This window comes from Protopterus annectens, chromosome 6.part0 (assembly GCF_019279795.1).
Source record: "Protopterus annectens isolate FY-2018-M chromosome 6.part0, PAN1.0, whole genome shotgun sequence".
Taxonomy (NCBI): Eukaryota; Metazoa; Chordata; order Ceratodontiformes; family Protopteridae; genus Protopterus; species Protopterus annectens.
Window position 1 is genome coordinate 864,498,890 of NC_056737.1, and position 17,154 is coordinate 864,516,043.

At 43.1% G+C, this 17,154-nt stretch overlaps 1 protein-coding gene across 1 annotated transcript in view; it reads right to left on the reverse strand.

Annotated features, from left to right (window-relative positions):
- Positions 1–17,154, reverse strand: part of TECPR2 (tectonin beta-propeller repeat containing 2) — a gene marked incomplete in the record, with an annotated part of 1,535,154 nt that overhangs the window by 1,398,882 nt on the left and 119,118 nt on the right. The window contains 1 exon segment of the mRNA XM_044074534.1: positions 13,474–13,605. Within this exon segment, the coding sequence (XP_043930469.1) occupies positions 13,474–13,605 (132 nt within the window).

A 17,154-nucleotide genomic window follows, 5' to 3' on the forward strand; every position in this document is an offset into this window, starting at 1 on the left:
GAACAAGATAAAAACACACACAATTATCTTGTGACAAGAAGGCCAAAATACTACACCTCTCTCCCTTCTTATGGTAGAGTCTGCTCCTGGGTGACAACAATGCAAGACAGTAAATGTATTCTTGTTGCAAGGACTTTGGAACAATTACTTTCGGACCATTCATAATGATACCATGGTCAGACAAAATCGCATCTCTGTATGGAAAATAAGGTTGCACTTATGGAGATAAACTAAATTGTTTTGACGGCCATCCTTGTTGAATAAAGTGGTTGAGTCTCTGTAAAACTGAATCTGTGGCTGTGTGATCTTCTTAGCTCATCAAGAAGTGTGGAAGAAAAAATTCTACCTTTCATGACTTCAAAATCAAGGTTCTCATTCTCATACTGGTCAATGGTGTCCTGGGCAATCTGGACAATGTATCAGCAAGATAAATAAGTTTTTCTTGTAGACAAGAGTGAAATTATGCTGTTGCAATCTCAACATTATACATTGCAATCTGGCTGGAGCTGTATACATAGGCTTTCTCAAAATAGTGACTAGAGGTTGGTGGTCTGCTTCGATCTGGATAGGTCTACCATAAATATAATCATGGAACTTCGAACATCCAAACACAACTGCCAAAAGCTCTTTCTCGATCGGCCCATACTGCATTTCAGTTTGGGTAAGAGTTCTCGAGGCATAGGCAACAGGTTGACCCTATTGTAGAATGACTGCACAGAGACCAAATCTCGAAGCATCACATGAAAGAGTGACTGGCTTGTGATCATCATAGTATTTAAGAGTAGGTGGACTGGCAATTCTCTGCTTCAGGACATCAAATGCTATTTGGTGCTGTTCTAACCAAGACCAGGATACATCTTTTTACGTGTCAGCTCTCAGAGTTGTGCTGAAAGTTGGCTCAAGTCTGGAATGAACTTGTCTAGACAGTTAACCATGGCAAGAAAATACTGCAGGGTTTGAACAGTGTCTGGATCTGGTATCTTGAGAATGACTTTGCTTAGAAGGGTCTGGTCGTAGTACATAACTGGTACATAAATGACCAACATAAGTAACTTCTTGTAGTCTAAATATGCATTTCTGTGGATTGATCTTAAGATTCACTTGTGCTCTTTCCAGAACTTTTCTGAGGCTTCTGTCATGCTCAGCTTCACCATTACCTCCTACATGCTGCCTACTATAATAGCACAAGGATACTCCAAACAAATTTGCTCCATTGCATGTTGAAAGACTTCACTTGCAGAATTTATTATCCCAAATGGCATTCTCAAAAATCTGTGCCTTCCAAACGGAGTACTGAAAAGTAGTTCGCAATGAGGATTTCTTGCCAAACAAAATTTGCCAAAATTAACTTTTTGCATCTAAGACAGAAAAAAAGTGGCATTTGGCATCACAGCTGCAACTTTTTCAACTGTGTGTATTGGATGAGGTCTTTTTAGTGCTCTGTTCAAATCTCATGGATCAATATGTATTATTCTAATATTATCTGAGCTTTTCTTACGAGTTACCATCATGGAAGATACCCACTCATTTGGTTCATCTACTTTACAAATCACACCTTGTCACACCATTTTATCTTAGCTCGGCTTTGAGTCTGTCCAGCATAGCTACCGGGGCTGGCCTGATAACTGGAATGACATCTGGGTCTAACTTCATGGAGTACACAACTGGAAGCTTGCCTAGTTTGTCTTCGAAAAGATCAGCAGAGGTAGAAAGAATACCTTGGGTGAAATTAGAGTAGTGTTTTTTCAAGCTAACATGATAGACTTCATTATTAAATGAAAGCAGTCCCATTTTCAACCCGTCTCTGAACCCTAATAAAGACCGGACGTACCTCTTGACTACATAAAATAAGTCATAACTTCTCTTAGCAGAGTAAAATGAAAGCACTACTGAGCCTTCAGTCGGAATTTCTCCACCACCATATGCAACAAGCTTTGCACACTTTGCCAAATCAAGCCTTTCACCATTACACATTCTAACAAATGTTTCTGCTGACATAACATTGTACATGGAACCTGTGTCAGCTTTGAGCTCTGTGGGTTTTCCATTTATCCGAACAGTAGAAAATGCTTCATTCTTTGCCCATAAATCTGCTGCACTGACTGTTTCATTAACCACCGACACACCATCAACATAAAATGTATGTGACGTAGGGTCACGGCTTTCTAAATGATCAACTTGTTTCTTGAAATGCTCCCTTTTAACAAAAGAACTTGGGCCTTTTCATTTACAAAACCTCTTGAAATGATTCCACTTATTGCATTTGTGGCACTGCTGACCAAAAGCTAAACATTTTCCCTTTTTAGATTCATGATTTCCACCACAATTACGCCAGTTGGCAATGAAAGTAGGTTGTGGTCCATGCTTTGAGTTTGCTGACTCACTCTTGTACTTCACCGAGACTGTGCGAACTCTGGAACTTGCTAGAAAGCTCTGGGGTTTTTACCAGCAAGTGCTGCAGGGTCTACAGTTACTGCCATGTGCTTGGGCCTGTTTCTTTCAACCACGTGCTGCAAGCTATCAACATGAGCTCCAGAAGTTGCTGGAAGCATGCATATCTCATTTGTAAGTATATTTGGGTGCTTTTCTGTTAACTCTAGTACCTTACAAATCTCAATGGCCTTATTCAAATTTAAATCACTGTCACAAAGCAAAATCTTTCTCACAGTATCATCCTTAATACCATGCACGAGTCTTATCAACTCATCCCTTAAATCACTAAATCTGCACATTTTAGCCTTAATTCTCAAATCAGTTATATATGCTGGAAAAGATTTCACCAGTCTTTTGATACTTTGTATAAAATAAATGTCTTTCTATTGTAACGTTTGTCTGGGAGTAAAACATTTCTCTAAATTTACGTTTTAAGCACTCGGGGTCCTCCCTTGACTCAGCCAGTACAACTAAATGATGATTTCACCTCCTCTCCTGCAAAGATAGCAGGTGCATACACAAATGAACATTCCTTTTCAATGGCTTCTGACCCAGTTAAATTAAGTAGAATAAATGCCTTTGTGCGGTCATCTTTACCAGAAAATGCAACTTGTATGAAAATGTACTCTTGCTCAAACACTCCAGTTCACTGCAACATTATTATCAAACAGAAGTGCACTGGGTTTTCAAAATCAGTCTGCCATACCAAAAAAGTATGCACATACTGAAAATATGGCTCTTGTAATTATGTATGGACAAGCTGTGCTGTGAGAGCTCATAATAACATTCAAATGCACAATAAACTCTTCAAAATGCTGTACTATGCAAGATATGCTCTGAAATGGCTGTATCTTGCAAAATAACTTTACTTTAATACTGCACAAACAAGCGAACACGTTATACACTTCTGATAACTCTGATATCTTTAATAAGAAAAATATGTGCTTAGTGAAAATGTGGTTGTTTCCCCTTATTTTATTCATTTTATGCAATTCTGACTTTATTTCAAACATTTTCCTTAGTAATTCAAATATTTTTTTTATCAATATCTGACATTTCCATTTATTTAAATATTGTTTAGAGCGTTCTGTAGGCTTTGTTTCATATTTTGTGAATAAGAAATTATTTAAGCAAATTTTAACATATGAAATTCACTGCTGATCTGTTTTACGAATTATATGTGCAGTAGGGATGATCCACTGCTGTTATAGTACTATAATACCAACCGGATGCCTCGCAGACTCAAACTGGTGAAACTGGAACTCTCTTTGGTAACAAGTCGTTTTACCCATACCTCTTCTAATACTATGAAGCTTTTCCCTCTCTAACATAGATGATGAACAGGCAGGGTAGTTCATTTAGATGCTTTATTACATAGAAATACATCAGGATGGATAGCAGTACATTAAAATATAAACAAACTGATTAACAGACTTTACAGACATACATGTAGGTGGTGCTGCGGTAGCATTGTCGCCTCATAGTAAGACGTTGTCCTGTTAGATTCTCAGCTAGAGCGTCTTCTGTGTGGAGGCATACCTTCGCTGAAGGTTGTGCATCAGGGCCAGCAACTTGGCACATAAAAATCTACTACCAATCATTAGCGGACCGGAGGTCCGCTGTGGTGACCCCTAACCAGGAAAAAGCGAAAGACACAACAACAGACATACATGCTTACATCTCAATAACTTACTATAAAATGGCAGTCAGGCTCGCACATGCTCAGTATTTATACACTTGTGCAAGCCCATAGATAGCTTCTTAAAGATACATACACACACACTGATCTACACACAGCAAACACTTTGGAGGGTATTGGGGAATCTCTCACTCATCCAAGTTGATGTAAGACGTCAGAGACTCCATAGGGAGTCTATGTGCCTCCCTTCTGCATGTCCGGGGAGAATGACACTTCCCAAAGGATTCAACATGAACCTATGCAGGTTGTTTGAAGCCACCCGTTCTGCTCAGACTTTGTAACATTTGACAAATAAGCTGAGGTACAGACTGCAGGGGGTTTGCAGCTGGAGCAGACACTGTTGGAAACTGTGGAAACTATGTAAGTGCACCTTGTCATCATCAAAAGCCAACCCAGTTCTGCCAGCAATGGGGAATCCTGATCTAGCGCCACACAAGTTCCCAACAAAGTGCGAACAAATAGAGCTGAGGTAAGAACTCACAATGCCAATGAACATTAGGGATTTGAGGAATAGAGGTGTGCCACCACACAAGGACTTTTGACACCAAAAAAGACATGAAGCAGGTTGGTGACAAAGACTGTGACAAAGATTCACTGTCAGAAAGTCAGTCCAGAGAGTCAAAGGTTAAAGTGTAAAATGAATCATATGCATAACGACCAGTGACAAGGTAAGGGTACCAGTAAGTTTCAGAAGCACAGCCTCCAGGCAATGCCTTGCCTCCAAAAGTACCAGTACTGACAGACTGACTGGGGAAGAGCAAGTATGGGTGAAGATGGGCCACCTCTATCCACCCTTCATACTGAGAGGGACGGTATGACCTCCATCTAAATCTGTGTCTTCAGAAATGAATTCACACATTCACAATCTACACAGGAGATATTCCTGAAGGACATGACCGACCTACAGAGAAGAGGTTGATGGCAACCTAAAGATGAAACAAGAAGTTATGTACTCACCATAATGTTCGATGTATGTAGTCCATCTCGCCTCACATTCTTACCCCTGGGTTCGGAGCCGAATATCGGCTCAGACTCAGCCGATTTTTACTAGCTCAAAGTCTCTCATTGGCTGGGTTAAGAGGGTATCCCATGGTGCACTGCTCCATATCCCCAGATCTAGTTTGCTGCGAAACATATGTACTTCATACACACCTCACATCCATATAAACAATCACTAATGAAAGGGACTCAGCAAGTGACAACCTATACTTCAAATCCTCCAGGCAGGGGGAAGGTGGGAGGGTAAGTAAGAATGTGAGGCGAGATGGACTACATACATAGAACGTTATGGTGAGTACATAACTTCTTGATGTTATGTAGTCCTATCTTGCCTACATTCTTACCCGTGGGACAGCGTCCCTAGCACCTACATCCTGGGTGGCTCATTGGAAAATGCTCCTGAGAACTGTGGAACCAAAGGAAGATCTGCCCCTGGAGACCACGTCCAATTTGCAATGAGAAACAAAAGTGTGAGGAGAAGCCCACGTAGCTGCAGCACATATATCATCCATTGACAAACTAGCTTGATAGGCTGTGGATGTGGAAACAGCCCGCGTAGAGTGTGCCCTGACTGGAAATGGCAAATTTTTATCTCCTGCCTGATAGATGAAAGAGATGCAACTGGCTATCCATCTAGACAGTGTAACCTTGGATACCGGAGAACCCAATCAGTTTTCCGAAAAGGAGACAAAGAGTTGGTCAGACTTCCGGATGTCTTTTGTCCGGTGTATTTAGAAGCGTAACTGTTTATTGTACATCCAATTGGTGGAATCTAAATTCTGCCTTGTTAGAGAAGTGGGGAAAGAACACCGGCAGCTCAATGGACTGATTCATGTTAGACACGGAAGCCACTTTAAGAAGGAACAATGGATTTGGTCTAAGAGAGACCCTATCTTTGTGAAAGATTAAATATGGGGGTTTGATGGAGAGGGCTTGAATTTCCAAGACCCACCGTGCTGAAGTGATTGCTATTAAAAATGCTGTTTTCCATGTTAAGAATTTTAATTCACAGGTAGCTGCAGGTTCAAATGGTGGGAGAGCAAGGGCTTGAAGAACAAAATTGAGATCCCAGGGCATGACGGGTTCAGACACTGGGGGACGAAGCAACAGGGGTACCTTTAAGGAATGCTTTGCATAGTCTGTGTGCCATAAGACTAGGTTCATTCGCTACGTGGAAATTAGATATCGCCGTCAGCTGAACTCTGATGGTGGCTGATGCGGATCCCCGATAGAAAAGCATTGACAAGAATTCCAGAACTGAATCTATCGGAGCTGTGTAAGGATCGATACCTCTAGTATGAGCCCAGATGGAGAACCTTTTCCATTTGCTAGAGTAAATCTTTCTAGTGGATGGCTTATGGGAGGACGATAATATATGGACCACTTCCGGTGAAAAATTATGACGCCTGACTAGCGATGGAAGTGGAGTAGCCAGGCTGTCAACCGGAGTGTCCTCAGAGAGGGGTGGAACTGTCCCGACATGTGTGTCAGTAAATCTTGTAGAGGGTCCAGAATCCAAGGAGTGTCCACAACGTATGGTTGAAGAAAGGGGAACCATACTTGACGAGGCCAATGTTGGGCAATCAGAATCATTCTGCTTCTCAAAGACTGCGCTTTCTGAATCACCGTTGAGAGAAGGGGAAATGGGGGGAAAGCATAAAGCAGACCAAAGGGCCAATCGTGAACCAGAGCGTCCCTGGGCGATTCCCACTGTGGGGGGATCAGCGTGAAGTAGTTGCTGCATTTCCCATTGAGAGGGCTGGCAAAAAGGTCACAGCAAGGTTGACCCCATCTGCTGAAGATTCGTTCTGTAACCAGGCGATTCAGGGACCACTCGTAAGGCATAATTATTGCTCTGCTTAGCCTGTCCGCTATTACGTTGGACTTCCCCGTAATGTGCGTTGCCACCAGAAACCGTTGGGAAGCTATTGCCCAATTCCACACTCGCATAGCCTCTCTGCATAGGGGGTAAGACCGTGTTCCCCCTTGTTTGTTGAGATACCACACTACTGACATGTCTGAGTGTATCGCAATAGTCCCTAGAGAAGAACTTCCTGAAGTGCCTGCAACGCAAGAAGCACTGCTCTCATCTCTAGGACATTTATATGCGAATGTATCTCGTGTTCTTGCCACGTGCCTTGGACTGTCCTGCCGAGATAATGCCCCCCCCCCCCATCTGGGAGGCATCCGTGGTCACCGTGGTAACAGGGACGGGAGGAAAGAAGGGCTTTCCCCCGTTCAAATTGTTGGTGCACAGCCACCAACGGAGGTCCTCCTTGCACCCGTCTGTGATTAAGATGGGATGAGATAGTGGGAGTCTTTAGAGAGACCATTGGACAAAGAGGAGCCACTGAAGAAGTCTCATGAGTAATCTCGCTAGAGGGATTAACATGATAGTCGCCGCCATGGTCCCTAGGAGTTGTAGAACCAGTCTTGCCTTTGCTCGTCTCAGGGGCATCAGTATATGAATTTGTCGTTGCAATACCGTGATCCTTTCTTGTGGTAGGAATGCTCGCATTTGAATGGTGTCCAACTCTGCTCCTATAAAGGTGACACACTGAGGGCAATAAGGCAGATTTTTTCCAGTTTATCATTATGCCCAATTGGTGACATAGACTGATGGTAGCGTCCCTTGTCTGAACTAGTTGATGCCTGGTGGGGGCGGTAAGGAGCAAGTCATCCGGGTACGGAAACACCTGGACTCAGTGACATCGAGCCGTCACCACTGCCATACATTTGGTGAACACCCTGGGGGCTGTGGTGAGACCAAAGGGCAGGGCTCGAAACTGGAAGTGACTGGCTTCCAGCCAGAAGCGTAGGTGACTCCTGGATGCTTTGTCCATTTTGACATGGTAATAAGCATCTTTGAGATTGATGGAGCACATCCGAACTTCCTCTCCCAACAATGGGAGAATCGATTGTAGAGTGACCATACGGAACTTGGACTTGTGTACGTAATTGCTGAGTTGACTGAGATCTAGTATGGGTCTCAGGTCCCCTGTTCTTTTCGGCACCAAAAAGAATCTTGAGTAAGTCCCTAATCCGATTTGGGTCTGAGGGGACTGGTTGGATGGTTCCTTTTTCTAGCAGCTGCGACACCTCTGAGGCTGCTTGATCCCTTTGACTGGGTGGAACGTCTGGGATTTTTCTTACTGGCGGGGGTACTGAAGAGAATGGGATGAGGTAACCTCCGGAAACTATCCTTAGTACCCATCGGTCCTGGGTGATGCTCTCCCAGGCTTCCGGGTATAAGGAAATTCAACCCCCGACTGGCTCCGGATAAGCGCAGTTGGGCACACCCTGAGAAATGAGAGTATGGAGAGTCACGGAAGGAGTCGCGGTCTCCCGAATTGCGGGGGCCCCCTCTGCCTCTGGGGTGACATCTCCCTGAGTAACCCCCCCCCCGGCAGGAAAAAAAACCTCTGATTTCTTGAACCACACCCCCCCCCCTTGCTGGGCCTTGGGATAAGGCCTAGAAGGAAGGGAAAAACGAACCCTACGGCAGGCAGGGTCTTTCCCCTTTTGATCGCACCTGGTGAGGGTGTCTTTCACTTTGGTCCCAAACAAGGAGGAACCATCAAATGGGGAGTCAGTGAAGGAAGACTTGAAGGCCTCCGCGAAGTGACACAGGCGCAGCCAGGATTGCCTTCTAAGGGCGACTCCTGAGCTCACCGCCCTACTTGCTCCCTCGGCCGCATACGACATGAGCCGCATGGACGACTTAGCGATGGAGTTGAGGGTAGAAACCTGCGCGTTAACCATCTGAGCCACCGCCTCAGGTATGTTACCAGCAAGAGTATCTCCCAATTCTTTGAGGAGATATCTCTGGAGCAGAGTAAAGTGAGATAAATAACTCAGCGACCGTAAAGTGAAGGTTGCTGAAGATAGGGTACGCTTCCCGTACCAGTCCATGGTCCTAGACTCCTTGTTAGGAGGATGGACTGATGAGGAAGACTCTGCAACTTCCTTCTGGGTGGCTGCCACCACCACCATGGGATCTACTGGGACTCCTTTTGATAGAAACTCTTTTCCCTGGGGTGCGGACAGGAATTTGTTGGGACGCCTGGGCACAGGCTCCCCAGAATCAGGGTTTTCCCACACTCTTCGACAAATGAGGTCAAGAAGTTCGAAGGGTGGAGACACCCAGGAGGCGGAAGGTTGAGCGCCAAAAGCCTTAAGGAATACTGACTCCTCCTCGGAAAGAGTTTTGGAAGGCCAGCCTCCTCTTTTTCAGTATCTCCAGGATATCGGAGAAGGAAACCTCATCAGAGAAAGACTTGGAGGACCCTTCCGATTCCTCAAGGTCAGTATCGGAGGTGAGAGACTCATCCTGGGAGTCTATGTGCTTCCTCTTGCACAATTTCTAAGAGGCTCCTCAGGCACGGACTCTGGGAGACCCTCAGAAAGCTGGGGACCACTCGTGGGGGTATCCTTAGGGCCTGGCGCTCTGCTGTCCATGGACAGGTGAGTGTCAGAGGCTCTCGCCGGGGTGGTGGGGGACAGAATGACCGACCCAGGTGATGTAGCTGACGATCTTGCCAGTGCGCTCCGCATGGCCTCGAAGGCAGGTCCTCCCATGTCAGAGGACCGACCGGCCTCAGAGGCCACGACCGGGACCAGGGTCCCCCAAGCCGATGCACCAAGTGGGAGACTCAGAACAGACAGCTGTCCCCCTCGGGCCAGACCGAAGAGGCCGGAGTCTCGAACCCTGTGGATGGAACCAACATGGTCGGAGCCGGTCGGCACCGATAGACCCAAAGGGGGTATTGGAGCCGGCGCAGGAACATCACTCGCAGCAGAGCATACCGGCTCCGACGACAAGAATGTGCTCGGAGGAGGAATCATCGAAACGGTCATAGAAACTGGCTCCGGAGCGGAGAACAATTTGGCCAACACCGGCGACTGCAGGAGCCTCTGCACTACCCTATCAACATCCAAATCAGAAAGCCTGGAGGATCTGGAGAAGAGCGATGGAGATTGGGATCTCTTGTCCAGTGAACCATGCCTGACACCGGGCGACCAGCTCCAAATGGGCTCAAGAATAATTGGAGCCAACGCCGATTCAGTTAACACTGATACCTCCTGCGGACCCAAGGACAGTGGAGCCGAGGAGGTACAGTCCAAAACAGCAATCTTCTCCGGAGGCTCCGAAGTGGCAGATGGAGCCGGAAACCTTTTCTTAGACTTGGAAGCTTTAGACAGACTGAGTACTAGAAGCCGAATCTATAGCTTCCTCAAGTGATGGTTTCAAAAGTCCCTTTAATATTAATTTGTTTTCTCTCTCCTGGAACACCCTATACTGAACGTGTGGCAAAAGCTACACGACTCCTGTAAATTGATGGCTCCGAGGCAGTAGACACACACAGAGTGTCCATCCATGATGGACATTTTATATCCACATTTGGAACATTTCTTAAAGCCAGAAGGCTTATGTTCCTTCCCATCTTTGAACATTTTATAATTAACGTTAGTTAAACACCTAGATGCAACTTACAAAAAAGGGCGGGAAACGCCACACAATTTAGAACACCAGAAAAAAACACTGTACTATGCACACTGAGAACCTCTAACTGAAACGGTTCACACACAAGATAGACACACCAGGAAAACAGTACTAGCCACACACAAAGAACCTCTAACTGAAACGGTTCTTCTGGGTATTACACAGGAAAAACACAATGACCAAAGGTTTATCCAACGACAGAGGGGAGGACTAGGTCCTCTAACTAAAACAGACCTAGCCCGCTGGAACAGTTAGGGATACCAAAACTAAACACTCTCAAGCACTGAAGAAACACACAAAATTAGCGATCAGCAACAAGAACAGCTATTAAAATAGCTTTTGGGTCTGAACTAACAACTTTCTCAAAGAGAAATAGCAAAAAAGAGAGTACTTAGCCACAGCCAAGCGAGACCACGTCCGAGCTGCACAAGCGGCAAACGAGATCTGGGGATACAGAGGAGTGCACCATGGGATACCCTCTTAGCCCAGCCAATGAGAGAATTTGAGCTAGTAAAAATCGTCCGAGTCAGAGCCGATATTCAGCTCTGAACCCAGGGGTAAGAATGTAGGCGAGATAGGACTACATAACATCAGGGCAGTTCTCTAACCAAAGAGTGATTTCTAACACAAGGCTTTGAAGACTTAACAGAAATGACTATAGTGTCTGATTGTACTGAAATCAATGAAGACTACTCTCTCACTGGTGAGAAAGGTTGGGTAAGCTTTAATCGCAGCACGTTCAGTGCCAAAGACAGACCAGCATCAACCACTTTTCTTTTTCTTGGTTATACATCTTTGTTGTTTTCTTTTGGTTATTTACCCTTGCTAGTTCTCTCTGAAGGTGGCTCTGGAGGAAGCAAACCTTTCATAATTCATTTTAAGACTGCATACTGTGCAATCTGTAGAAAGGTGTTCCTGTCCCAGGTACCAAAACAGAGAATGCAGTGTGTCCTAAAGCAGTACTTTGTGGCCACACTTGGCACACTTTCCAAAACTCTTCTCAGTCTTATCCATGGCAACTTCTGCAAATGGTGCACAAAAATTCAAGAGTAGTAAAAAAAATCACTATAACCAGTAACAAAAACAATTAGCAGGAAACAAAGTACACTATATTATACATTTTTATATACACACACACACACACACACACACACACATATACATAGATATACACATACAGTATGTGTGTGCATACATACATACATATACATATATATATATATATATATATATATATATATATATATATACATATACATATATATATATTTTTTTAAATGAAAGTTAATTCACTAGCCCCCACTCCCTCAAAGTGGCATTAAGAAGCAAACTTGTAAGTGCTACATATTAGTAAAAATGTCAAGAAAATGGATATCTACACGATATAAGGACAATATGACAAAGGAACTCTAAATCACAATACCCTGTAAGGAGACAATCTGCAGGATGAAGAGAATTTGAAATAAAATATGGAGTACTTAGCTTCAGTAAAAAGATCCGTCAGCACACTGAAGATGGCAGATCAGATATGATGATAATTAGTGCTTGCGGGAAATGGGGTGGGGTTCTTAAAGGCTTGGAGCACCAGCAGGGCCAGATCAGATAGTCTCAAAACTCCTTTAGTCAAGTCAGACGAACAAGGTCAACATGATCAAATGTTTCAACTCTCTACATACTCCAAAGATTAGCAGCTGGAGAACTGGAAATGTTACTGTTACAATGAGCATTTCTTGAATATATACTATCTATGCTATGTACGTTACACAAATACACCATCTTTGGAAAGGCATATTTTAACAATTAATCATTACATAAGGGTACCATCCAAAGCAGTAATGAAGTACCCCAGAAGGTAAGCATTTGCAGGATTTCCCATGGCACACCTAGAAAACTTGCTCTAGACTTATGCTTCTGCTTGCATTGTTCTGTTAGGATTTACTTTGAGTTTTGTTTTACTTGCTCTTTGCTGACTGGGTTAGTTTCAACTAGGCATGTGTCCTCTTTTCAGGGAAGAGGAAAGGTGGTCTTGATACTGACTAGGGGAATTTGGCCAGGGCATCATGAATTTCCCCTACACGTTTCAAAGAGTCACTATATGCAGCCAGAGGGCTGCAACTAGAAATCAGAAAAGCAAACATGTCGGAGGGAAATGAAGAAAAAAAGGAGCTGAGAGTAACAAAATTTAAGTGGAAGAGACTTTGGAAGTTACTGTTACTGCTTCATGGGGTCTCAATGACTCAGCTCTAGTAAGGATGAACAGTGGAGAATAACCAGAAAAGTCCCAAGCTATTCAGTCGAGACACTGTTGAAAGATATGAACATACAAACGATGACAGAGAAAGATATGCCAGACAGAGAAGGAGCACATCCAGCCAGTGCAGTAGCCGGTTTTAAGGTGAGCTCTGTGATAGGCACAGGAAGAAAGAATGAAAATAATTCCTGACATGACTGATGACAGTACCAGCATACAGAGAAGGACTTGCGCTACTGCTGTTTGTGGATCCATTAAATGGAGCTTGGGTCTCTTTCAGGACTTTAATCGTTCTGTGCCGTGGTGTAGGCAACATTATTTTTATCGGTTTTACTCAGTCTAAACAGTACAAGAAGTTAAAGATGTACTTAGATGTGGTTTCTCTTCAAAATGTTAGCAGTATTTTGACAAAGCTAATTTTGTTTCACCAATATTTATCATATCACCAAAATAATATGTATACACACCACTTCAACAGTTTTACATACACTATCAGTTGCATTTTCCTCCACCACTTCAAGTGCAAAAATGAACAAACTCTACAATTTAGAAGTCATTATCAAAATCCACTTTCAGAAGCTAAATTACCTGGTCCACATCAAGAGCAGAATATACAACTTTGCCTTTTACGTCTCCTGAGAATAATTTCATTCCATTAGCACTCCAAGCCAGTGCTGTAATGATGGTTTTGTGGATGCCAACAACATCAAACTTTCGCAACTGTGAATAGCAGAGCCAAAAGACAGTATGAAAAACATGAGACAAAGTATAAAAATGCACAGAGTTAAATGCTCAGAAATGCATACAATTACAGAAGTGAAGGACAACATGCATCACTAAATAAATTAATTCTACCAGCAGTTCAAAACAGTACACGTATAGCATAGTCAATAACCAAATGTCCACATTCACAGGTAACCAGAATACATTGACCATCATCAGTTTAATGTAATCAACAGATTTGTCAGTTTAATATACAGTTTGGGTTCCAGATTTAAGTCTGGGAAATAACTACTAGAGAATGAGAAGGAAGTAGAGACTCTTCATGGAGGTACGGCACAATGCCCAACGTGACACTCCCAGGGTGATAAAATAGTTAATGACATCAAATGACCAGTTACAAAATTTACTCTCTCTTTAGCAACTAACATAGCAACAGACTGATGGTTGGCAAAATGGTTGCTCCTTACATAAAGGACAGCCCAAGAAGAGTTGTTAAGAAAAAAGTCAATTATAACCTACAGGTCTTGCTCCAAGTCAAAAAACAGCATGGAAAACCTTATGCATGGCTAGCTGTGGGAATTACTGAATGCTAAATTTACTGGCTAATGGTAGGCAGCACAGAATAAAAATTCAGCCATTACAAACTGTTCAATGATAAATTACCACAACAGTCAGTGGTAAGGTAAGGGCTGAGACACGCTCAGACAGTTCAGCCAATACAAATTAGAAAATGGAAAACTATAAAAGATGCAATTTAGAAGTTAAATTGTTTGGGTGTAAATGGGAGGGGGATGGATTTTTTTCTTACTGACCAAGTTAGTCCCACTAAACCTGGAACCCGTTTCAAGGAGACCCATGGTAGCTTACAGATCTGCTATGGGAAATGTTGCCAGGGAACCAGAGAACTTCATAGCTTTGAAACTGTAAGTGACCTTAGAAAGAATATTTCTTTGCAAAAAATGTATTGGTTGAAAATATATGTAATAACCCCTCTAACATTTTAATACATACTGTGGGAGCTTTTATAGCCAGCTGAACTACTACCAACTCAAGTAGCTGGTGTTTAACTTCTCATCTCCCTAGCTCCACCAAGAACAAAAAGAGTAAAAACCAAATCCGCCCCTTGGCTAACCAGATACCAAAAAACTTATGCTACAAAGAGACAAATCCTGGAAAACATACCATCAAAACAAGCAACCTAAAACTTTTCTTAAATATAAACTCCGCAACCTTGCTAAAAAACAAATCAGAGACAAAAAGTCCTACTATATTAAACTCCAATCTAACCAATCAAAAAGCCCAAAACAGTTCTGGAATTCCATTAATTCTCTTCTCAACCCTGGTACCAAAAGCAACCCCTGCCCTGACACCAGCAAATCTGACCCTGAAATAGGCTCTCTTATTCAACTCCTTCACAAACTCCATAGGAGAAATGACCAAAACCTTCCCTAACAATAATTTTTTCCCTCAGCCTACCCTTTCTTTGCCACCACCTACAGCACCCTCTGCCACCAATCCTCCTCCTATATATTCACTCTCAAACCCATCTCAACATCCCATATAAACAAATTACTCAAATTAAAACCTTGCACCAATGCCCCTGACAATATCCCATCCTCCTTCCTAAAAATAGCCGCAGATGGCATCGCTCTCCAAATTAGCATCCTGATAAATAGATCCATGCTGGAATCTTATGTGCCCAAATTATGGCGTACTGCCTTCATTCTACCTCTCCATAAAAGGAGGCAAAAACAACATCTCCACCTTCCGCCCCATAGCCATCCTCTCCCCAATTTCCAAAGTACTTGAAAAATGCATCCACATTCAGCTTACGCCATTCCTAGCCAATCACCAGCTAATCACTCCAACCCAACACGGAGTCCGTCCTGGCCATAGTACCACCACTGCTCTTCTCTCCTTCTTAGATACATTAAATCTTGCCCATGACACTGGAAAAATATAGTTTCTACAGTTCTACTAGAGCTGTCTAAGGCATTCGATACAATCTCCCACACCCATCTCTTAAACCATCTCTCCAACCTTAATCTCTCCTAGAATACCTTATCCTGGTTCTCAAGATATCTCTCCGATAGATCTCAACCTTCCTTCCTACACCCACTGGGGTTCCCCAGAGATCCATACTCGCTCCAATGCTGTTTAACATCTTTATTAATGAATTCCACAAAGCCATACCAAATACCAAAATTGTACAATACGCAGATGATTCCACATTAGTCTGCAGTGCCTCTAACCTCCCAGAGCTTCAAACAAACAATGACCCAAACTGCTTTCTCCACCACTGAAAATTGGATCCTTCAGAACCACCTCTCACTAAATGCCAATAAATCCAAAATACTATTATTCTCTCCCTCAAAAGCTTCCCCTCTTCATAAAAACTCATTAAAAATTATTAGCCAAAACAACTCCACTATACAGGTTGTTCCCTTCGCCAAACTACTTGGGGTCACTATTGACAAACAACTAAAATTTGACACTCACATCCAGCAAAACATTAAGAAAACCCATATAAAACTTGGTACACTATACAGGAAGATCCACTTTCTCTCTACTTCCACCAGACAGACTCTTGCCGCTACCCATCTACTCATAGGTTCATAGGTAGATACTAGGCTATTAGCCCTAGGGCCTATATAAGCCTAGCCAAACGGTACCCTGTCTTTCGCCACCCAAGAAAATTATTTTCCTGTGCCCCTGTCAAGAAGAGCCACAGAAGTGATCGCCAGGGTGAATTTCCTATCTTCCATCCAATCATCAAGATTTTTCTTGAAGAGTGCTAATGAGGGGCTTTGTTTGATATAGATAGGTAGTTTGTTCCAGAGTATGGGAAGTCTCTGGGACAGGAATCTATCCCTCCAGCATGTTCGGTTTATTGTGGTGACAAGGTTTCCCCTCACCAATGTATGGCGCTCCTCTATTAACAAACCTATCTGCCACACACACCTCAAAATTGGAAGGCTGTTATAATAAGATTTCTAAATTTGTTACCAAAGCTAAGTACTCTTCCCATCATGTATTGTTCTTAATTTGTTACACTGGCTTGAATTCTCCAACCATCGAGACCATCTTCAAATTACCACAGCCCACAAACTAATTTTTCAACCCACTAAGTGCCCTGCACTATACAACATCCTTCTACCTTACACCCCTCAGAGAACTCTCAGGTCTATTCACCAAAACCTAATCTTGGTCCGAAAACCCAATCGTCCCGCTGGTCAACTCCTGCTATCCTTTTCTTTAACAAAAACAATGGAATTCTCTTCCTTCCTCTCTAAGGACGTGTGCAAACTTTGAAAACTTTAAATCTTAGCTACATTCCCACCTTTCCTCTAACAGGAAATGCAACTGCATTCTCCTCACCTAGTCCTATAATGCTCTCTGCACCTCTAAACCCCTATGATTACTAGCTAACCAAACATAATTGTACATATTGTAAATATCTAAATTGTATTATGTACCCAAGAAATTATGCCTGCTCTCCAACATGAAATGTAATTGTACTCCAGCATGAAATGTAATTGTAAATTG